The sequence below is a fragment of the Puma concolor genome, chromosome D3, assembly GCF_028749965.1.
Source record: "Puma concolor isolate L17-30 chromosome D3, mPumCon1.1.hap2, whole genome shotgun sequence".
Lineage (NCBI taxonomy): Eukaryota > Metazoa > Chordata > Mammalia > Carnivora > Felidae > Puma > Puma concolor.
In genome coordinates this window covers 28,773,264-28,788,250 of record NC_141678.1, presented here as the reverse complement: position 1 = coordinate 28,788,250, position 14,987 = coordinate 28,773,264, and the positions used below count along the sequence as shown (strand labels likewise).

Here is a 14,987-nt window from a genome sequence, read left to right as displayed (position 1 = left end):
AATTCGGGGAGCACCTTCTATGGCTCAGGCTACCTTTGGGCATCTCTGAGCCCTCTAGTGGCAGAGGATGGTGTGGGGACACACATGGGGCTATTTCCCAGGCTCTGCCATAAGAGCTCCTGCCTTTCTGAACCTCTTTCCAAACCTCCCCTCTTTATCTCTCACCTCTCTCCCAATTCCCTCAGGGGTGTAGATTTTGACCTCAGGGGGCTGAGGGTCTTCCTGATGGGCCCAGCTCTTTTCCAGGGCCCATGAGGCCTCTGAGACTGGGGTCTCCCACTGTAGTTCTCCCAGGTAGGAAGCTAGCCTGCTCCTTGCTCTTCAGCTTTGGGGAAGGAAGCCCCCTTTGGTGGGGTACTCACTACCCTCATTCTGGAAAAAGGAAAATATTTTGTATGGGAAAGATCAGGGGGTCACTGAGACCTGATGGACACCTGAATTCTGTTCTGGAAAGGAGTGAGTGGGAATGGGGGGCTCCAGGGGTTCTTTGTCTGGGGCTGCCTGGTGAAGCTGTAGTTCTCCGATGTGGCCACAGAGGGGCAGCCTCGATCTTCAACCTGCTTCTCCCCAGAATGTCAGTGTTCCTTCCTTCCTTCCTTCCTTCGTACTGTTTGTTCATTTCAGCTACTTTTTATTAAGCACCTACCATATACTGTGTTCTGGGGATCCAGTGGTGATAAAAAATGAGAAAGGATTTCGCACGCGCGCGCACACACAGGTCATGGCGCTCACAGCCCATGTTAAGAGAGACTGCTTTTAACCTCTAAACAAATCATTGAAGTAACTGTCTATTGTGCTAAGTGTGTTGAAGGAAATTGAGAGAGTTGAGCTCAGCATTGCTCAGAGAGGGGTCTTTGGCAGGACTAACCCGAAAAGACTGTTTGGGGAAGACCCAAGCAAGATGTTGATTAGACCAGGATCTAAAGGAAGCAGCTGTTGGGAGAGGGAAAAGAAGCTCCCAGGCCAGGAGGGGGACTTCCCAGTTCTGAATAAAGAGGGTTGGCATGAGGAGGGATTGTGAAGAGATGAGGGTAGAGGGGAGCAGCTCCTGAGCCATCAAGTGGTCCAGGTAGGGGCCATTGTGGCTTGTGCTAGGGTGGAGGCTATGGGGAAGGAGGGAGATGGGCAGGTTCGAGGTGTAGTTTGGAAGTAAACTGACCAGACTTGCTGATGGATCAGATGTTAGAGAATGAAAGGGGATAGATCATGGAAGATGCCCAGGTGCCAGGTTTGAGCACCTGTGCTGATGACCAGGCCGCTGACCAAGAAGACAAATGAGTTTGGGAATGAAAAAGAAAAGGAAAGGTTTCATCTAGGACATGATAAATATTGCAATTGGAAATGTCAGTTTGGCATTAAAAGTGAGCTCAGGGGAAATAGAAATGTGGAGGGTTTGTCAGGACATGATGGTGTGCACATGAACAGCTGCGATGAGCTCAGAGGAGCAGGGATGAAGAGAAGGTTGTGGAGGGGCAGCCAAGGAGGTAGACGAGAAGCCTGCCAGAGAACAGGGGATTTTCTCCTGTGAGCAAAGGGGGCCCACAGGTCCCAGAGAAGGCATCTATGCAGTCCACATTGCCAACTCAGAACCCACATTCAGACATAGCAAATGGCCGAGAGGAAAAAGCTGTCACACAGCCCCATCCATTTGTCATGTCCTCTCACCTGTTTCTTAGGGACCCTCATAATGCTGAGTCCCACCAACATGGCATCATTAAGAACTGGTTGCTGACATCCCCCCAACAGACCATGAACTCTCTGCCCCAGCAGCAGGCAGAGTGTTGCCTTCCTGTGTTCCAGAGGAGAAAAAGGGGATCTCTGCAGGGATCTCTACTCACTTAAAAAACCCCTCCAAGAGAATTCACACTTCCAGGAAGATAGAGTAGATACATTCTTCTTGATTCCTCTGTGCTAAGTACAACTCAAAACTCTTGGCATTATACATAAACTTAAGACTCGGAATGGTTGAAAGAAGGCAGTTCAGCTAGGGATCTCAAGAACTGAGGACAACACCACACACTAATGTGTTCCCTGGGTTTTCTTTTTGCCTCATATATCTCAGACTTGTAAGTAAAGACGCTGACAGCTGGTAACACCGATGGGAAGCAAACTTCAATGAATGTATAAAAATTGAAATCCTACAGTGTGTTCTCCTACTCAAATAGACTCAAACTAGCAATCACCAACAGAAATCTCCAAATCATTGGAAACTGAACAACACACTTCTAAATAATCCATGGGTCAGAGGGAAATAATAAAAATACCTTGAAGTGAATGAAAATGGAAAGGCAGCATGTCAAAATTTGTGGCATCCAGCTAAAGCTGTGCTGAGAGGGGAATTTATGGCACTGAAAGCATATGTTAGAGAAGAAGTAAATCTCAAATCATTTATACAAACTCCTATCTTAAGAATTTGGGGGGGGGGGGAGCAAAATAAAGCCAAACCAAGCAGAAGAAAAGAAATATCAAAGAGCAGAAATTAGAAGTTAAAAGCAGTAAAATCGTAGAGAAAATCAACAAAATAAACAACTGGCATCTTATTAACAAGATCAACAAAATTGACAAACCTCTAGTAAGTTTGAGAAAGAAGAAAGAGAAGACACAATTTAAAATATCAAGAATAAAACGGGACATAATTACAACCCCTGCAAACTTCAAAAGGATGATAAGGGGGATGATACTATGAACAACTCTACACATGTAAACTTGATTACAGATGAAATGGACTAATTCCCCCAAAATACAACCTAACACAACTGACTCAAAAGTAAATAGGTAACTTGAATAGCCCTATACCTGGTAAGAAAATTAAACTTCGCAGAAAGCAATGTCCAGGCCTAGTAGTATTGAGGAATTCTAAACATTGAAAGAAAAGCTAATACCAAATCTGCATGAATTTTTTTTTCTAGAAAATGGAAAAGGAGGGAATACTTCCCAATTTATGTTACGGGGTTAATATTGATAGCAAAACCAGACAAAGATGGTACCAAAAAAAGACAAATCTCTCAAATCTCTCATATGTATATCTCTCATATATATATAATATCCTTCACTGAATGTTAGCTAATAGAATTAACCCCCTTCAATAAATACATGACAAAATGGAATTGATTACAGAGATGGGAGGCTAGTTCCGTATTTGAAATTTAATCAGCGCATACTTGACCATGCTAAAAAATCACATGTCAGTCAAAGCAGAAAAAGGATTTGACAATATGTTGCATCCATTCGTGATTAAACTCAGGAACTTAGAATAGAGATGCTTTTCTTCGACTTGCTGAAGAACATCTACAAAAATCCTACTGCTAGTAGTGTGTTTAATGGTGACAGACTGAATTGAATGCTTTTTTCTTAAGTTGGGGAGCAGGGCAAGGATGTCTGTTCTCACCACTCTTATTCATCATAGTTCTGGAGGGTCTAGCCAGGGAAACATGGCAAGAAAAGAAAATAAACGCATGCAGCTTGAAAAGAAAGAAAGAAAACTGACCCTACAAATCAATAAATTGTCAAAAATCTAAAGGAATATACAAAAAAAAAAAATCCTAGCACTAGTAAGTGAGATCAGTAAAATTGCAAGATATAAGATAAAAGCATATAAGATATAAGCATAAAAAAATCAATTGCACAGTGCCTGGGTGGCTTAGTCAGTTAGGCATCCATCTTTGGCTCAGGTCATGATCTCGCAGTCCATGAGTTCAAGCGCTGTGTCAGGCTCTGTGTTCACAGCTCGGAGCCTGGAGCCTGCTTCAGATTCTGTGTCTTCCCCTCTCTCTGCCCCTCCCCTGCTCATGCTCGCTCGCTCCCTCTGTCTCTCTCTCTCTCTCTCTCTGTCTCTCAAAAATAAATAAAGATTAAAAAATTTTTTTAAATCAATTGCATTTTTGTGTACTAGCAACAAACATGTGGACACTGAAATTATGAAGATAATACTATTTACAATTGCTCCAAAAAATGAAATACATAGGTATATATTTAATACTTACAGGATTGATATGCTGAAAATTATAAAATACTAATGAAAGTTATAAAAGAAGATGTAAATGAGTGGGGAGACATACCATGTACATGGATTGGAGGACTCAAATAATAAAGATGTCAGTTCTTCCCATATCAATATATGGGACCTAGAATACCTCCATTGTGTAAAAGAATAAAGTGGGAAGAATCAATCTGCCTGATTTCAAGACTTAACTACATAGTTATGGTAGTCACAACCATGATATTGGCAGAGGGATAGACACATAGATCAGTGGAACAGAATGGAGAACCCACAATAGACCCACACAAAATGCCCATCTGAATTTTGACAAAGATGCAGAAGCAATTGAATGGAGGAAAGATAATCTTTCAACAAATTATGCTGGAACAGTTGGACATCCATAGGCAAAGAAAGTGAACATCAACCCAAGTCTCATACTTTATATGAAAATTAACTCAAATGCCTTATGGGCTTATATGTAAAACATAGAGCTATATTTATTGGGGGAAAGTAGAGAAGTAGAAGAAAATCTTTGGGATCTAGGGCTAGGCAACAAGGACTTGGACTTGACCTTTCCCAAAGGATGAGCCGTAAAAAGAAAAATTGATAAAATGGACTTCAGCAAAAGTACAGAGGGGATGTACAGATGGCAAACGAGCACATGAGAAGATTTGCAACATCATTAGCCATTAGGGAAGCTCAAATTAAATTCATAGTGAGAAAACCACCTATCAGAGAAACTAAAAAAAAAGGACTAAAAAATGGCAACACCCAGTGCTGGCAAGGATGCTGAGAAGCTAGGTTTCTCATACGTTGCTGGTGGGAATGTAAAATGGCACAGCTACACTGGGAAAGAACTTCACAGTGTCTTTAAAAAGTTGACTTCCAATATCTTGGGTATTTTTCCCAGAGAAATGAAAATTTTGTACACAAATATTTATATCGGTTTATTGGTAACAACCAGAAATCGGGGCGAGGGACATAGGTGTGATTACAAATCGGTAACAGGATTACAAATTGGCAAATCCTAGTGGAAGTGGCAATGTCCTGTGTCTTGACTATGTCTACATAAGTGTCCTGGTTGTGTTTATTGTGCTACAGTTATACTAGCTCTTACTACTGGGGAGTCTGGGTAAAGGGTACATATGGTCTGTATTATTTCTTACAATTACATGTGAATCTACACTTCAAAATGAAAAGTTTAATTTAAAAAAGCACCAAAACCTCCCAGCCCCTACCATTGTTGGGAGAAGACTCAGACCCTTGGTATATGTCCTGCCCAGTGCTCTCTCCCCTGTTCTCCACCCTGTCCACCTCTCCAGCCCTTTACTGTGTCCCCACACAACCTGAATGTTAGTTACTGGCTCTGTAACAAAACTCTGGAGCTTCCACACCCCATGGGGCTCCTCTACCCCTAAAACACACAGTGCTCTGCCTTGGGGCCCATGGGCCCAGCATGAAGGGCCTTGCTCAGGGTGGGTGGAGTGAGTGGGTAGGAGAGAGGAGGATGTGGTAGGGACCAGTGTGAGGAGTCCAGCTGGCGGGGCAGGGAGGAGATCCTCTGCCAGGGTGCATGCATAAGGCTGAAGACCAAAATCAAAAGCAGGGTGGTGTATTTTCCTCCTCCACACATAAGGGTCACTAAAATGGCATTATTCTTGGTGTTGATTTTGCATCTCACTTTTTTCCTCATCATGTCATTATATATTATTTGTGAACAGATTTTGAAAGTGGGGTCAGTGCTCGCTTCGGCAGCACATATACTAAAATTGGAACGATACAGAGAAGATTAGCATGACCCCTGCGCAAGGATGACACGCAAATTCGTGAAGCGTTCCATATTTTTAAACCACACTCAGGTATCACCTCACGCCAGTCAGAGTGGCCAAAATGAACAAATCAGGAGACTATAGATGCTGGAGAGGATGTGGAGAAACGGGAACCCTCTTGCACTGTTGGTGGGAATGCAAATTGGTGCAGCCGCTCTGGAAAACAGTGTGGAGGTTCCTCAGAAAATTAAAAATAGACCTACCCTATGACCCAGCAATAGCACTGCTAGGAATTTATCCAAGGGACACAGGAGTACTGATGCATAGGGGCACTTGTACCCCAATGTTCATAGCAGCACTCTCAACAATAGCCAAATTATGGAAAGAGCCTAAATGTCCATCAACTGATGAATGGATAAAGAAATTGTGGTTTATATACACAATGGAATACTACGTGGCAATGAGAAAAAATGAAATATGGCCTTTTGTAGCAACGTGGATGGAACTGGAGAGTGTGATGCTAAGTGAAATAAGCCATACAGAGAAAGACAGATACCATATGGTTTCACTCTTACGTGGATCCTGAGAAACTTAACAGGATCCCATGGGGGAGGGGAAGGAAAAAAAAAAAAAAAGAGGTTAGAGTGGGAGAGAGCCAAAGCATAAGAGACTGTTGAGAACTGAGAACAAACTAAGGGTTGATGGGGGGTGGGAGGGAGGAGAGGGTGGGTGATGGGTATTGAGGAGGGCACCTTTTGGGATGAGCACTGGGTGTTGTATGGAAACCAATTTGACAATAAATTTCATATATAAATAAAAAAAAAAAAATAAAATAAAATAAATAAAAAAAAAGAAAGTGGGGTCAGCAGTCCTGGAGGATTGGCTGGCCATTGGGAGAGGGGGTGTGGGGTTGTGGGGGGAGGTGGAGGGCACTGAGCATGGGTCAGGCAGTCCCAGAAGTACTATCTATTCTCCTGTGTCTGGCTCTGAAAGCTGTGCTTTGATTGCTTTGGGCCCCCCATGCAGACATCTCCTTTAGGGGCAAGGGAGAGAGAGATTCCATTCTCCACCTTGTAGAAACTCAGAGTTACCTCTGGGTCCACAGACTGTCTCCTGTTGGAGTAAGGTTGGGGTGGATGACTTGGACTGTATCAGGGAATATGCTTGCAGAACGTGAGGTGGATGTTGGGATGCCATGAGGCATGGGGCAGCTTTGGGAGTATGAGTGGCCTTGGCAAGGGCTCCTGGTTGCCCTCCCTCATGGCCCTCTTGCCCCCTTCCCGCTGTCCCGGTTCTCTTGGTGGCCCTGAGCAGGTGTATGCCCACGCGGGCGCCTCGCTGGAGGGGAAGATGTACATTACCTGCGGCCGCAGAGGGGAGGACTACCTAAAGGAGACACACTGCTATGACCCAGACAGCAACACCTGGCACAGCCTGGCGGACGGACCTGTGCGGCGGGCCTGGCACGGCATGGCCACCCTCTTGGACAAGCTGTACGTGATTGGGGGCAGCAACAATGATGCTGGCTACAGGAGGGACGTGCATCAGGTGAGCAGAGCTGGGCTGCCCACCTACACATTATTCCCATCCCTTTTATTTATTTATTTTTTAATTTTTTTTTTTTAACGTTTATTTATTTTTGAGATAGAGAGAGAGAGAGAGACAGAGCATGAACGGGGGAGGGTCAGAGAGAGGGAGACACAGAATCTGAAACAGGCTCCAGGCTCTGAGCTGTCAGCACAGAGCCCGACGCGGGGCTCGAACTCACGGACCGCGAGATCATGACCTGAGCCGAAGTCGGCCGCCCAACCAATTAAGCCACCCAGGCACCCCTATCCCTTTTAACTGTTATGGATGAAAAATTAATTGTAATGTGTATGCCTTTTTTTTAAATAGACTTTATTTACTAAAGTTTATGTATTTTGAGAGAGACAGTGGACGTGGGGAAGGGGTGGTGAGAGGGAGAGACAGAATCCCAAGCAGGCTCTGTGCTATTAGTGCAGAGCCAGACTCAGGGCTCGAATTCATGAACTGTGAGATCATACCTGAGCTGAGATCAAGAGTCGGACACTTAAAACCACCCAGGTGCCCAATAGACTTTTTTTTTTTTATGTATACTTATTTTTGAGAGAGAGACAGAGTTTGAGCAGGGGAGGGGCAGAGAGAGAGGGAGACACAGAACTCAAAGCGGGCTCCAGGCTCTAAGCTGTGAGCACAGAGCCCGACGCGGGGCTTGAACCCACGAACTGTGAGATCATGACCTGAGCCAGTCAGACGCTTAACGACTGAGCCGCCCTGGCGCCCCTAGACTTTATTTTTTATAGCAGTTTTAGATTCTTGGCAAAATTGAGCAGAAGGTACAGAGATTTCCCATATACCCCCACCCCCACACACATGGTCTCCTCACTGTCAACATCCCCCACCAGAGTGAGACCTTTGTTACAGTCAGTGAACCTACGGTGACGTGTTGTTACCCCAAGTCCAAAGTTTACATTAGGGCTCACTCTTGGTGGTGTACATTCTATGGGTTTGGAAGAATGACATGTATCCACCATTATAGTATCGTACAGGATACTTTCATTTGTTTTTATTATTAAAAACATTAATTATAAAATTAATATAACCACCTTGCAAAATGTTTGAATAATGGATAAGGGTGAGGAAAAGCACCCATAATCCAGTTCAGTGCCACTATTTTTTAGTCCTACCCGTGCATAGTTTCCACCTAATTGTAGGTAAAGAGCATTCCATTCTGCTTCTGGCTAAAGTTTGTTATGGCTGTTTTCCAGTTTAATTCTTGATCTCCATAGCCACCTCTTCTACCTCAGTGGCTCTGCAGAATTCTGTCACGTTGATGCATCATTTGGATTGGTTCAAGTTTTAACTATTTCAAGTAACATAAGTAATATTTGCTTTGTAGAACTTTTCAGGTATTTTGGATTATTTCCTTAGGTGAGAGCCATTCTTCTCAAAGCGTGGTCCCAGACTACCAGCATCCAATCACCTGGGAACTTGTTAGCAATGTAGGTTCTCAGGACCCACGCCGGGCCCATGCCCAACCCACTGAATTGGAAACTCTGGGGGCAGGGCTCAGCAAATCTGTTTTTATTTACTTATTTATTTTTAATGTTTGTTTGTTTATGTATGTATGTACGTATGTATGTATGTATGTATGTATGTATGTATTTATTGGAGAGAGACAGAGTGCAAGCCGGGGAGGGGAAGAGAGGGAGACACAGAATCCAAAGCAGGCTCCAGGCTCTGAGCCGTTAGCACAGAGCCCGACGCAGGGCTCGAACTCACAAGCTGTGAGATCATGACCTGAGCCGAAGTCAGATGCTTAACTGACTGAGCCACTCAGGTGCCCCTCAGCAAATCTGTTTTAATAGGTCTTGAGTGGTAAGAACCCCTGGGCTATGCTGCCAGGGGTAAGAACCCCTGCTGCCATGACAAATCACCACCAACTTAATCACTTAAAACAACATAAGCAAGTGTATTCTTACAGTTTGTAGGTCCTAAGTCTGATGCGGTCTCACTGGGCTAAAATCCAGGTGTCATCAGGGTGTCTGTCCTTTATAGAGGCCCTTGGGAAGAATCTGCTCCTTGCTCACTCAGGTTATCAGAATTCAGTTACCCGCGTTTGTAGAACTGAGGTCCCTGTTTCTTTTCTGGCTGTCAGCTAAAGGTCCTTGGCTTCTGGTGGCCTCTGCATTCCCTGGCATGGGACCGCTTCATCCTCAGCCAGCAATGGCAGGTTGTCCTTTGACTTCTCTCCTGTTAGACTTTCTCCCCTCTCCTTTCAAGGATTTGTGCAATTAGGTGGGTCCACCCACAATATCCAGGATAACCTCCCCATGTCTAGATCCAAACCCTTAAGCACGTTGGCAAAGTCCCTTTTGCCATGTAAAGTAACACAGATTTTAGAGATTTAGGGCATGGGCATCTTTGGAGGGTCACTTTTCTGCCGACCACAGCTGGAGAACCAAGTGTGATTATTAAGTCAAAAAGTAAGATTTTTGTGGCTCTTAGTACACATTGCCGAATAGCTGCCGTGGAGTGTCAAATGCGCAGTAGTATGGCTTCATTACACATTTGCCAGCACTGGATCTTGTGATTTTTCTTCCCCCAGTGGCTGCCTGTTGTCAGGGACAAATTTAACTCCTATTTTACATTTTTTGGATTATTAATAGGTTGAACATTTTCCCATGTATTTGTTTACTGTTTGGGGTAATTTTGGAGACATGAGAACGTTGATGGTCATCTCTAGTCAGCAAGTTAACTATTTCCACATTTTATCTGCACTTGTTTCTGTGTTGGGTACTTTGTGGGGCAGTTACTTGGGGTCCTTGTCCTCAGTCAGTTTCAGTCTTATGGAGGGGAGAGAACCCAAGACCTTGGAGAAGAACAGGATGCCAGTGTGCCAACTGGGAGATGCCCACACACCTGGGGCCACAGGCTGGCTGAGGGCCCCGGAGGCAGGGCAGAGCCTGGTCCATGGACAGGACATTTTGACGCTGGCCCCAAACTCTTCCTCCAGGGGAGCCGGGTTTACACATAGCCTGGCTGCATCCCTCAGCCTTGGTCTGAATCCAGGGCCTGGCTGAGAGTGCCGCCCTGCCCAGCTGGCCCAGGACGGGCTGGCAGCTCTGTCCCAGCAGGTGTCCAGCTTTACTCTGACCTTGGCTTTGCAGGTGGCCTGCTACAGCTGCACGTCTGGGCAGTGGTCGTCCGTCTGCCCGCTCCCAGCTGGACACGGTGAGCCTGGCATCGCTGTGCTGGACACCAGGATCTACGTGCTGGGTGGCCGCTCGCACAACCGTGGCAGCCGCACAGGCTATGTGCACATCTACGACGTGGAGAAAGACTGCTGGGAGGAGGGGCCGCAGCTGGACAACTCCATCTCGGGCCTGGCAGCCTGTGTGCTCACCCTGCCCCGCTCCCTGCTCCTCGAGCCGCCTCGTGGGACCCCTGACCGCAGCCAGGCCGACCCGGACTTTGCTTCCGAGGTGATGAGTGTGTCTGACTGGGAGGAGTTTGACAACTCGAGTGAGGACTAGGGCTCCGGCACCTGGTGTCAGAGGGAAGGTGGCAGGAGCTCTGAGGGCAGCAGGTCCTCAAGTGGTCCTTCCTGCTGGCACCGCCTGCTTGCTGGCTCCTGCCACCTATCCTTCACACTAGCCTGCCTGCCGGCCCATAGCAGTTATTTGGGGAGCTCTGCAGATCTGTGGCTGTAATTACCCTACGTTGGGGAATGCTTACAGAGGGCTCTGGTTCTCTGGAGGAGTTGACTGGGCCCACTCCTCCTCAGCTCGGACAGGGTGTGGCGTCACCAGCTGTCTTGGCCTCCCCAGTCCCTGGTTCTAGTCCCTGCTGGGCTGAGAAGGCACCCTTCTCCAAAGGGACCTGGGAACTGGCCTCACGGATGAGGGGGCCCGGTCATATTGCGCCCCCTTCCGTGGGCAGGGAGGGGGTGGAGTGAGCCCGTTGCCTGCCTGGCATCTGGGGGTTTGAGCTATTACAAGCTCCCTGGAGAGAGAACAGAGATACATAGAATTGCCCGAGACTGGTTCTAGTAATAAAAAAGATCCCCTACAGCTGGGCTTTTCTGACCCTATGTTGTTGACAAATGAAATAAATCCTCTTACAAAAGGTGTGAATTGTTTTTCTATGGCCATGGCCACACTCCTTTCATAGCCCGTGCAAGCCTGCCCCACCGGGCTTCCCAGGGTCAGAGCTGCTGAGTGGCAGTGGGAAGCCAGGAGCCCCCCTCTGAGGGAGAAGCACAGTACACCCCCAGCTAGTGAGGCTGTTACTGGGAAACCTGGAAACCTACCCTGGTCTGCTGACAAGTGGTCGCTTGGCCTGCTGGAACACCTTCTCTGGTGAGGTGCTCTTCTCTGAACCTGGGTCCACCTCGATTAGCAATCTCTTGGCCCCAAGTAAAGCCCAGCCTGACATTGAGAAAACTGCCCCATGCCTGGGGAGGGAAGCCCAGTCACAATAGGCTTCCCCCAGCTTGCTGGATCTGAGTGTGGCCGGGATAGGAAGGGGAGAGCTGCATTTCCTGTAGGTTCACTAGCTAGCTGAGTTCTTAGCACACCGTCTCAAGGGTCATGCTGCTACAGTGGATGGGAACCTCTATGGGCCACCAGCGAATGGGCTGAGCTTCCAGCACCAACCTGGCTTCTCCACAGCTGAGCTTCTACCTGAACATCCTTCCCTCCTGCTGTAGTTTCTGTACTTGCAAACTCCCAACGGCAGGCCTCCCTGCCAGCAACACCCTGCTGGTGATCTGTGACTTCCCAAGTCTCCCGGGCAGAGCATGGGGACAACTGGGGCTTCTTTCTGTACCCCAGTGCCTTGCCCAGAGCCTGAGGCAGCTGGCACCCTGTCGTGGATGGAAGAGAGCAGAGAGGCAGTGTGTGCTACTTGATGGAAGGAAGAGGGTAGGATCCAGGTACCCTAAAGACTTTGGGGTGTGGGGTGAGGCCAGTGGGAATTGCTGTGCTGCTCAACACCATATGTATGATCTTCATAGCTGTCTCTTGGGGCTCGGGTACCCCTGTGCAAATATGCCCCCAATCCCTGACCACAACATGATCTCATGCCCTTACACTTCGGGTGGCAATCCTAGTGTTGACCCTAATGGGTCACTTCTAATGGGACAGGATGGCCACATCCTTCAGTGTCCTCTCCCCTGCTCCTTGAGGGGCTCACAGTAGGAACCCAGCATTTCCTGTCTCTGCCACTACCTTGCAGGCCAGGGAGGCAGTTCCTACAGACCCCAGAGTTTCTGGGAAGGAGAAACCAGAAATGCCTACCCCCCTCTGCTGTGCCCCAAGCTTGCTGGTTCCATCCCCCTACCCAGAGCCATCAAGGTGCGGCCACAGCTTTATAAGAGACCTCTGCTCTTCAGGGGAGGAAAGGAGGATCTGTGAGGCCCTGTGGAGCATGGGATGGGGTAGACGCAAGCCCTGAAAGGAGTCTCGCCACTGTCCCATGTGGAGGCATTCATGGCTATCCACCACTGCCCTCCCCCCCCCCCCTCCTGTCTCAGGACCTAGGCAGCCTGGGCGCTCCAGCTTGGCAGGCTCTCAGGCCCAGCATTCATACCTTCACTCAGCTCAATGCTCATCCCTCTCTGCAAAATCCTCACCCTCTCAAGTACCCCAGGGAAGCCATCCTGGCTGGAACGGGTAGGCCCAGGCTCTGGACACCATGGTGTGTCTTGTGTGGTTGTTAGTCTGTGGGTGCCTGTGAACCCACAGCTTCCACAGGGCACTAGGCCAGCCATAGGGATGATCACTCACCCGCATTTCTCCATCTCCTGATAGGGATGTGGTGGCTGGGACAGACATGGGCCTTGCACTTGACACCTGAACTTGGCATCGACTAGGAGGTGGCCATGATGGGACACATGTAGGGGACTGTGGGTCTTGAGTGAGATGAGGCTAGGGACAGTTCTGCAGGCAGTGGGGGGCAGTCAGATGTGATTAGGAAGACTATTCTGGGTGATACACTGATGGGTGGGTAGAGATTTGAAACATTCATGAAGTCTTGCTGATGGCATGGATTGGGGGCATCATCCAGCTGGTGCCCTTCCCAGAGGTGGGAATTTGGGGGTGGCAAGCAGTTCTGAGGGAAGGGAAAGAAGAGGATGGAGTTTGAGATATCTGTACATGAACTCAGCCCAGCTGGGGTGAGTGCCCAAAGCCCTGGGGCCTGTGCCTCTAAAGCCAGGAGCTGGGCTACCACAAGCTGCTGGGCAGACCCTGCAGCCACATGGGCCTCTTTTGGCCTCTGTTGCTGGCAGGCTACAGGGGCCTCCATGGGAAGGGCCCCAGCACTGGGAGGGTGCTGCTGAGGTCAGGGCCGTGCCCAGGCGGAGCTGCCCTCAAGTGGCCAGCCTGTTTACTTGTCTCCAAGAAGTGTTTGTGATCTCAGGGGTGCAACTTCCCCTCCCTCCTCCCCTTCCCCCCAGCTCACCTGCCTCTGGCTTCCCTCCTTCACCAGCAAGGCTGAGGGAAGGGCCCCAACCCCTGAAGCTCCCTACCCTGCTCTTCCCATCTCACCCTCCTCTGACCTCCCCTGGACAGGTCTCCCTTCCAGCCAGCCTGGTGATGCCCACAGTCTTGGGCCTTCCAATGGCCATGTTTCCAAGTCCCTCCTTTGGGCCACCTTCTACTCGGATCACCTCCACATAAGTGAGGAAGGACACTGCCTCTCCCTCCTCAGGGAGTCTGTATTCAGCCTGCTCTTCAAGAGAAGACAGGTGCCCCCTCCTGCACAGGTCCTCCCACCAACTCCCAAGTCTGCAAAAGACAAGCTCATCTTTGCTAGGACCAGGATGCCCCCTTTTGTTCCACCCCCAGGCCTGTCTACCTTTCCTGTTCCATGGGTCCTGGGATTGGGTCTGTGCCCCAGAGCACTGGCCACCCCTCTGCTTCCTGGGCCCAGATTTCCTCTTCCTCCCTGTCCCCCTAGGCCCTGTTCCTCTCAACTCACCCCCTCCACCCAACTGCCCCTGCTCCGTTCTATACTGTCACCCCCATTCTTCCTGATGCAGGAACCCCCAGGCCTCCACCCTTGACTCCATCTTTTGGAGTTTTCCGCTGGTGATCCAATAGCCTTCTCAACTAGAATTCTTCAACCAGGCTCACCTTTCACCCCTGGACGGGATTACAGGGTCTCAGTCCTGGAATACTCCCGTCTCCTCCCTCTGCCTTTGCCCCCACCTGCATTTACCTCCACCTTCTATCCGAGCCCACTCTTGGGCCATGCTACCGTCTGGGTACGTGTGCAGTCCGTACCTACGAAGACACCCGTTGCCCAGGCCTCAAGTCCAGACCGAGTTGACCCATAGGCCTCAAGCATCCTGTTCGGGTGTCCTCTGCAAGGTTTGCACGAAGTGAGCAGAAGGAGCCGACAGAACAACCCAGCTCTACAAGGTCTTTGCGTCGGGGAGCAGAGGCCGGCTTGCGGCCTTGACCCGGGCACTCTTTGGGCCGCCCTCCCCCGGCCGGTTCCGAGGTCCTGGGGGCCAAGGGAGCTTCCGTGAGTTGCGTCCTCATCCCCACCCCCTTTCCCACCCCGGGCCTGACTGCGCATTGAACGCGCAGGGGCAGCTTCTCTGGTGGGTGGTTGGAGAGGGAGCGGAAGGGCTCGCGGACAGGGGATTCCTTGGGCGCCCCCCCCACTCCCCCGCGCTGGACCCTCCCTCTTTCAAAGTTCCGCGGGCC

General features: G+C 49.0%; 1 protein-coding gene and 1 non-coding gene across 3 annotated transcripts in view; both read left to right on the top strand.

Moving 5' to 3' along the window:
• The window catches only part of KLHL22 (kelch like family member 22), a 41,511-nt gene extending 30,112 nt beyond the window's left edge, over positions 1-11,399 (top strand). For both annotated transcript variants that reach the window (XM_025933406.2, XM_086682291.1), the window contains exons 6-7: positions 7,063-7,296; positions 10,440-11,399. In XM_025933406.2, the coding sequence (XP_025789191.1) occupies positions 7,063-7,296; positions 10,440-10,805 (600 nt within the window). In that variant the 3' untranslated portion in view covers positions 10,806-11,399. The remainder of the gene's footprint in view (positions 1-7,062; positions 7,297-10,439) is intronic.
• LOC112870531 (U6 spliceosomal RNA) lies at positions 5,719-5,825 on the top strand. The gene has a single exon (XR_003224486.1). It is a non-coding gene; the product is annotated as a U6 spliceosomal RNA (small nuclear RNA).
• Positions 11,400-14,987: the final 3,588 nt, after the last annotated feature.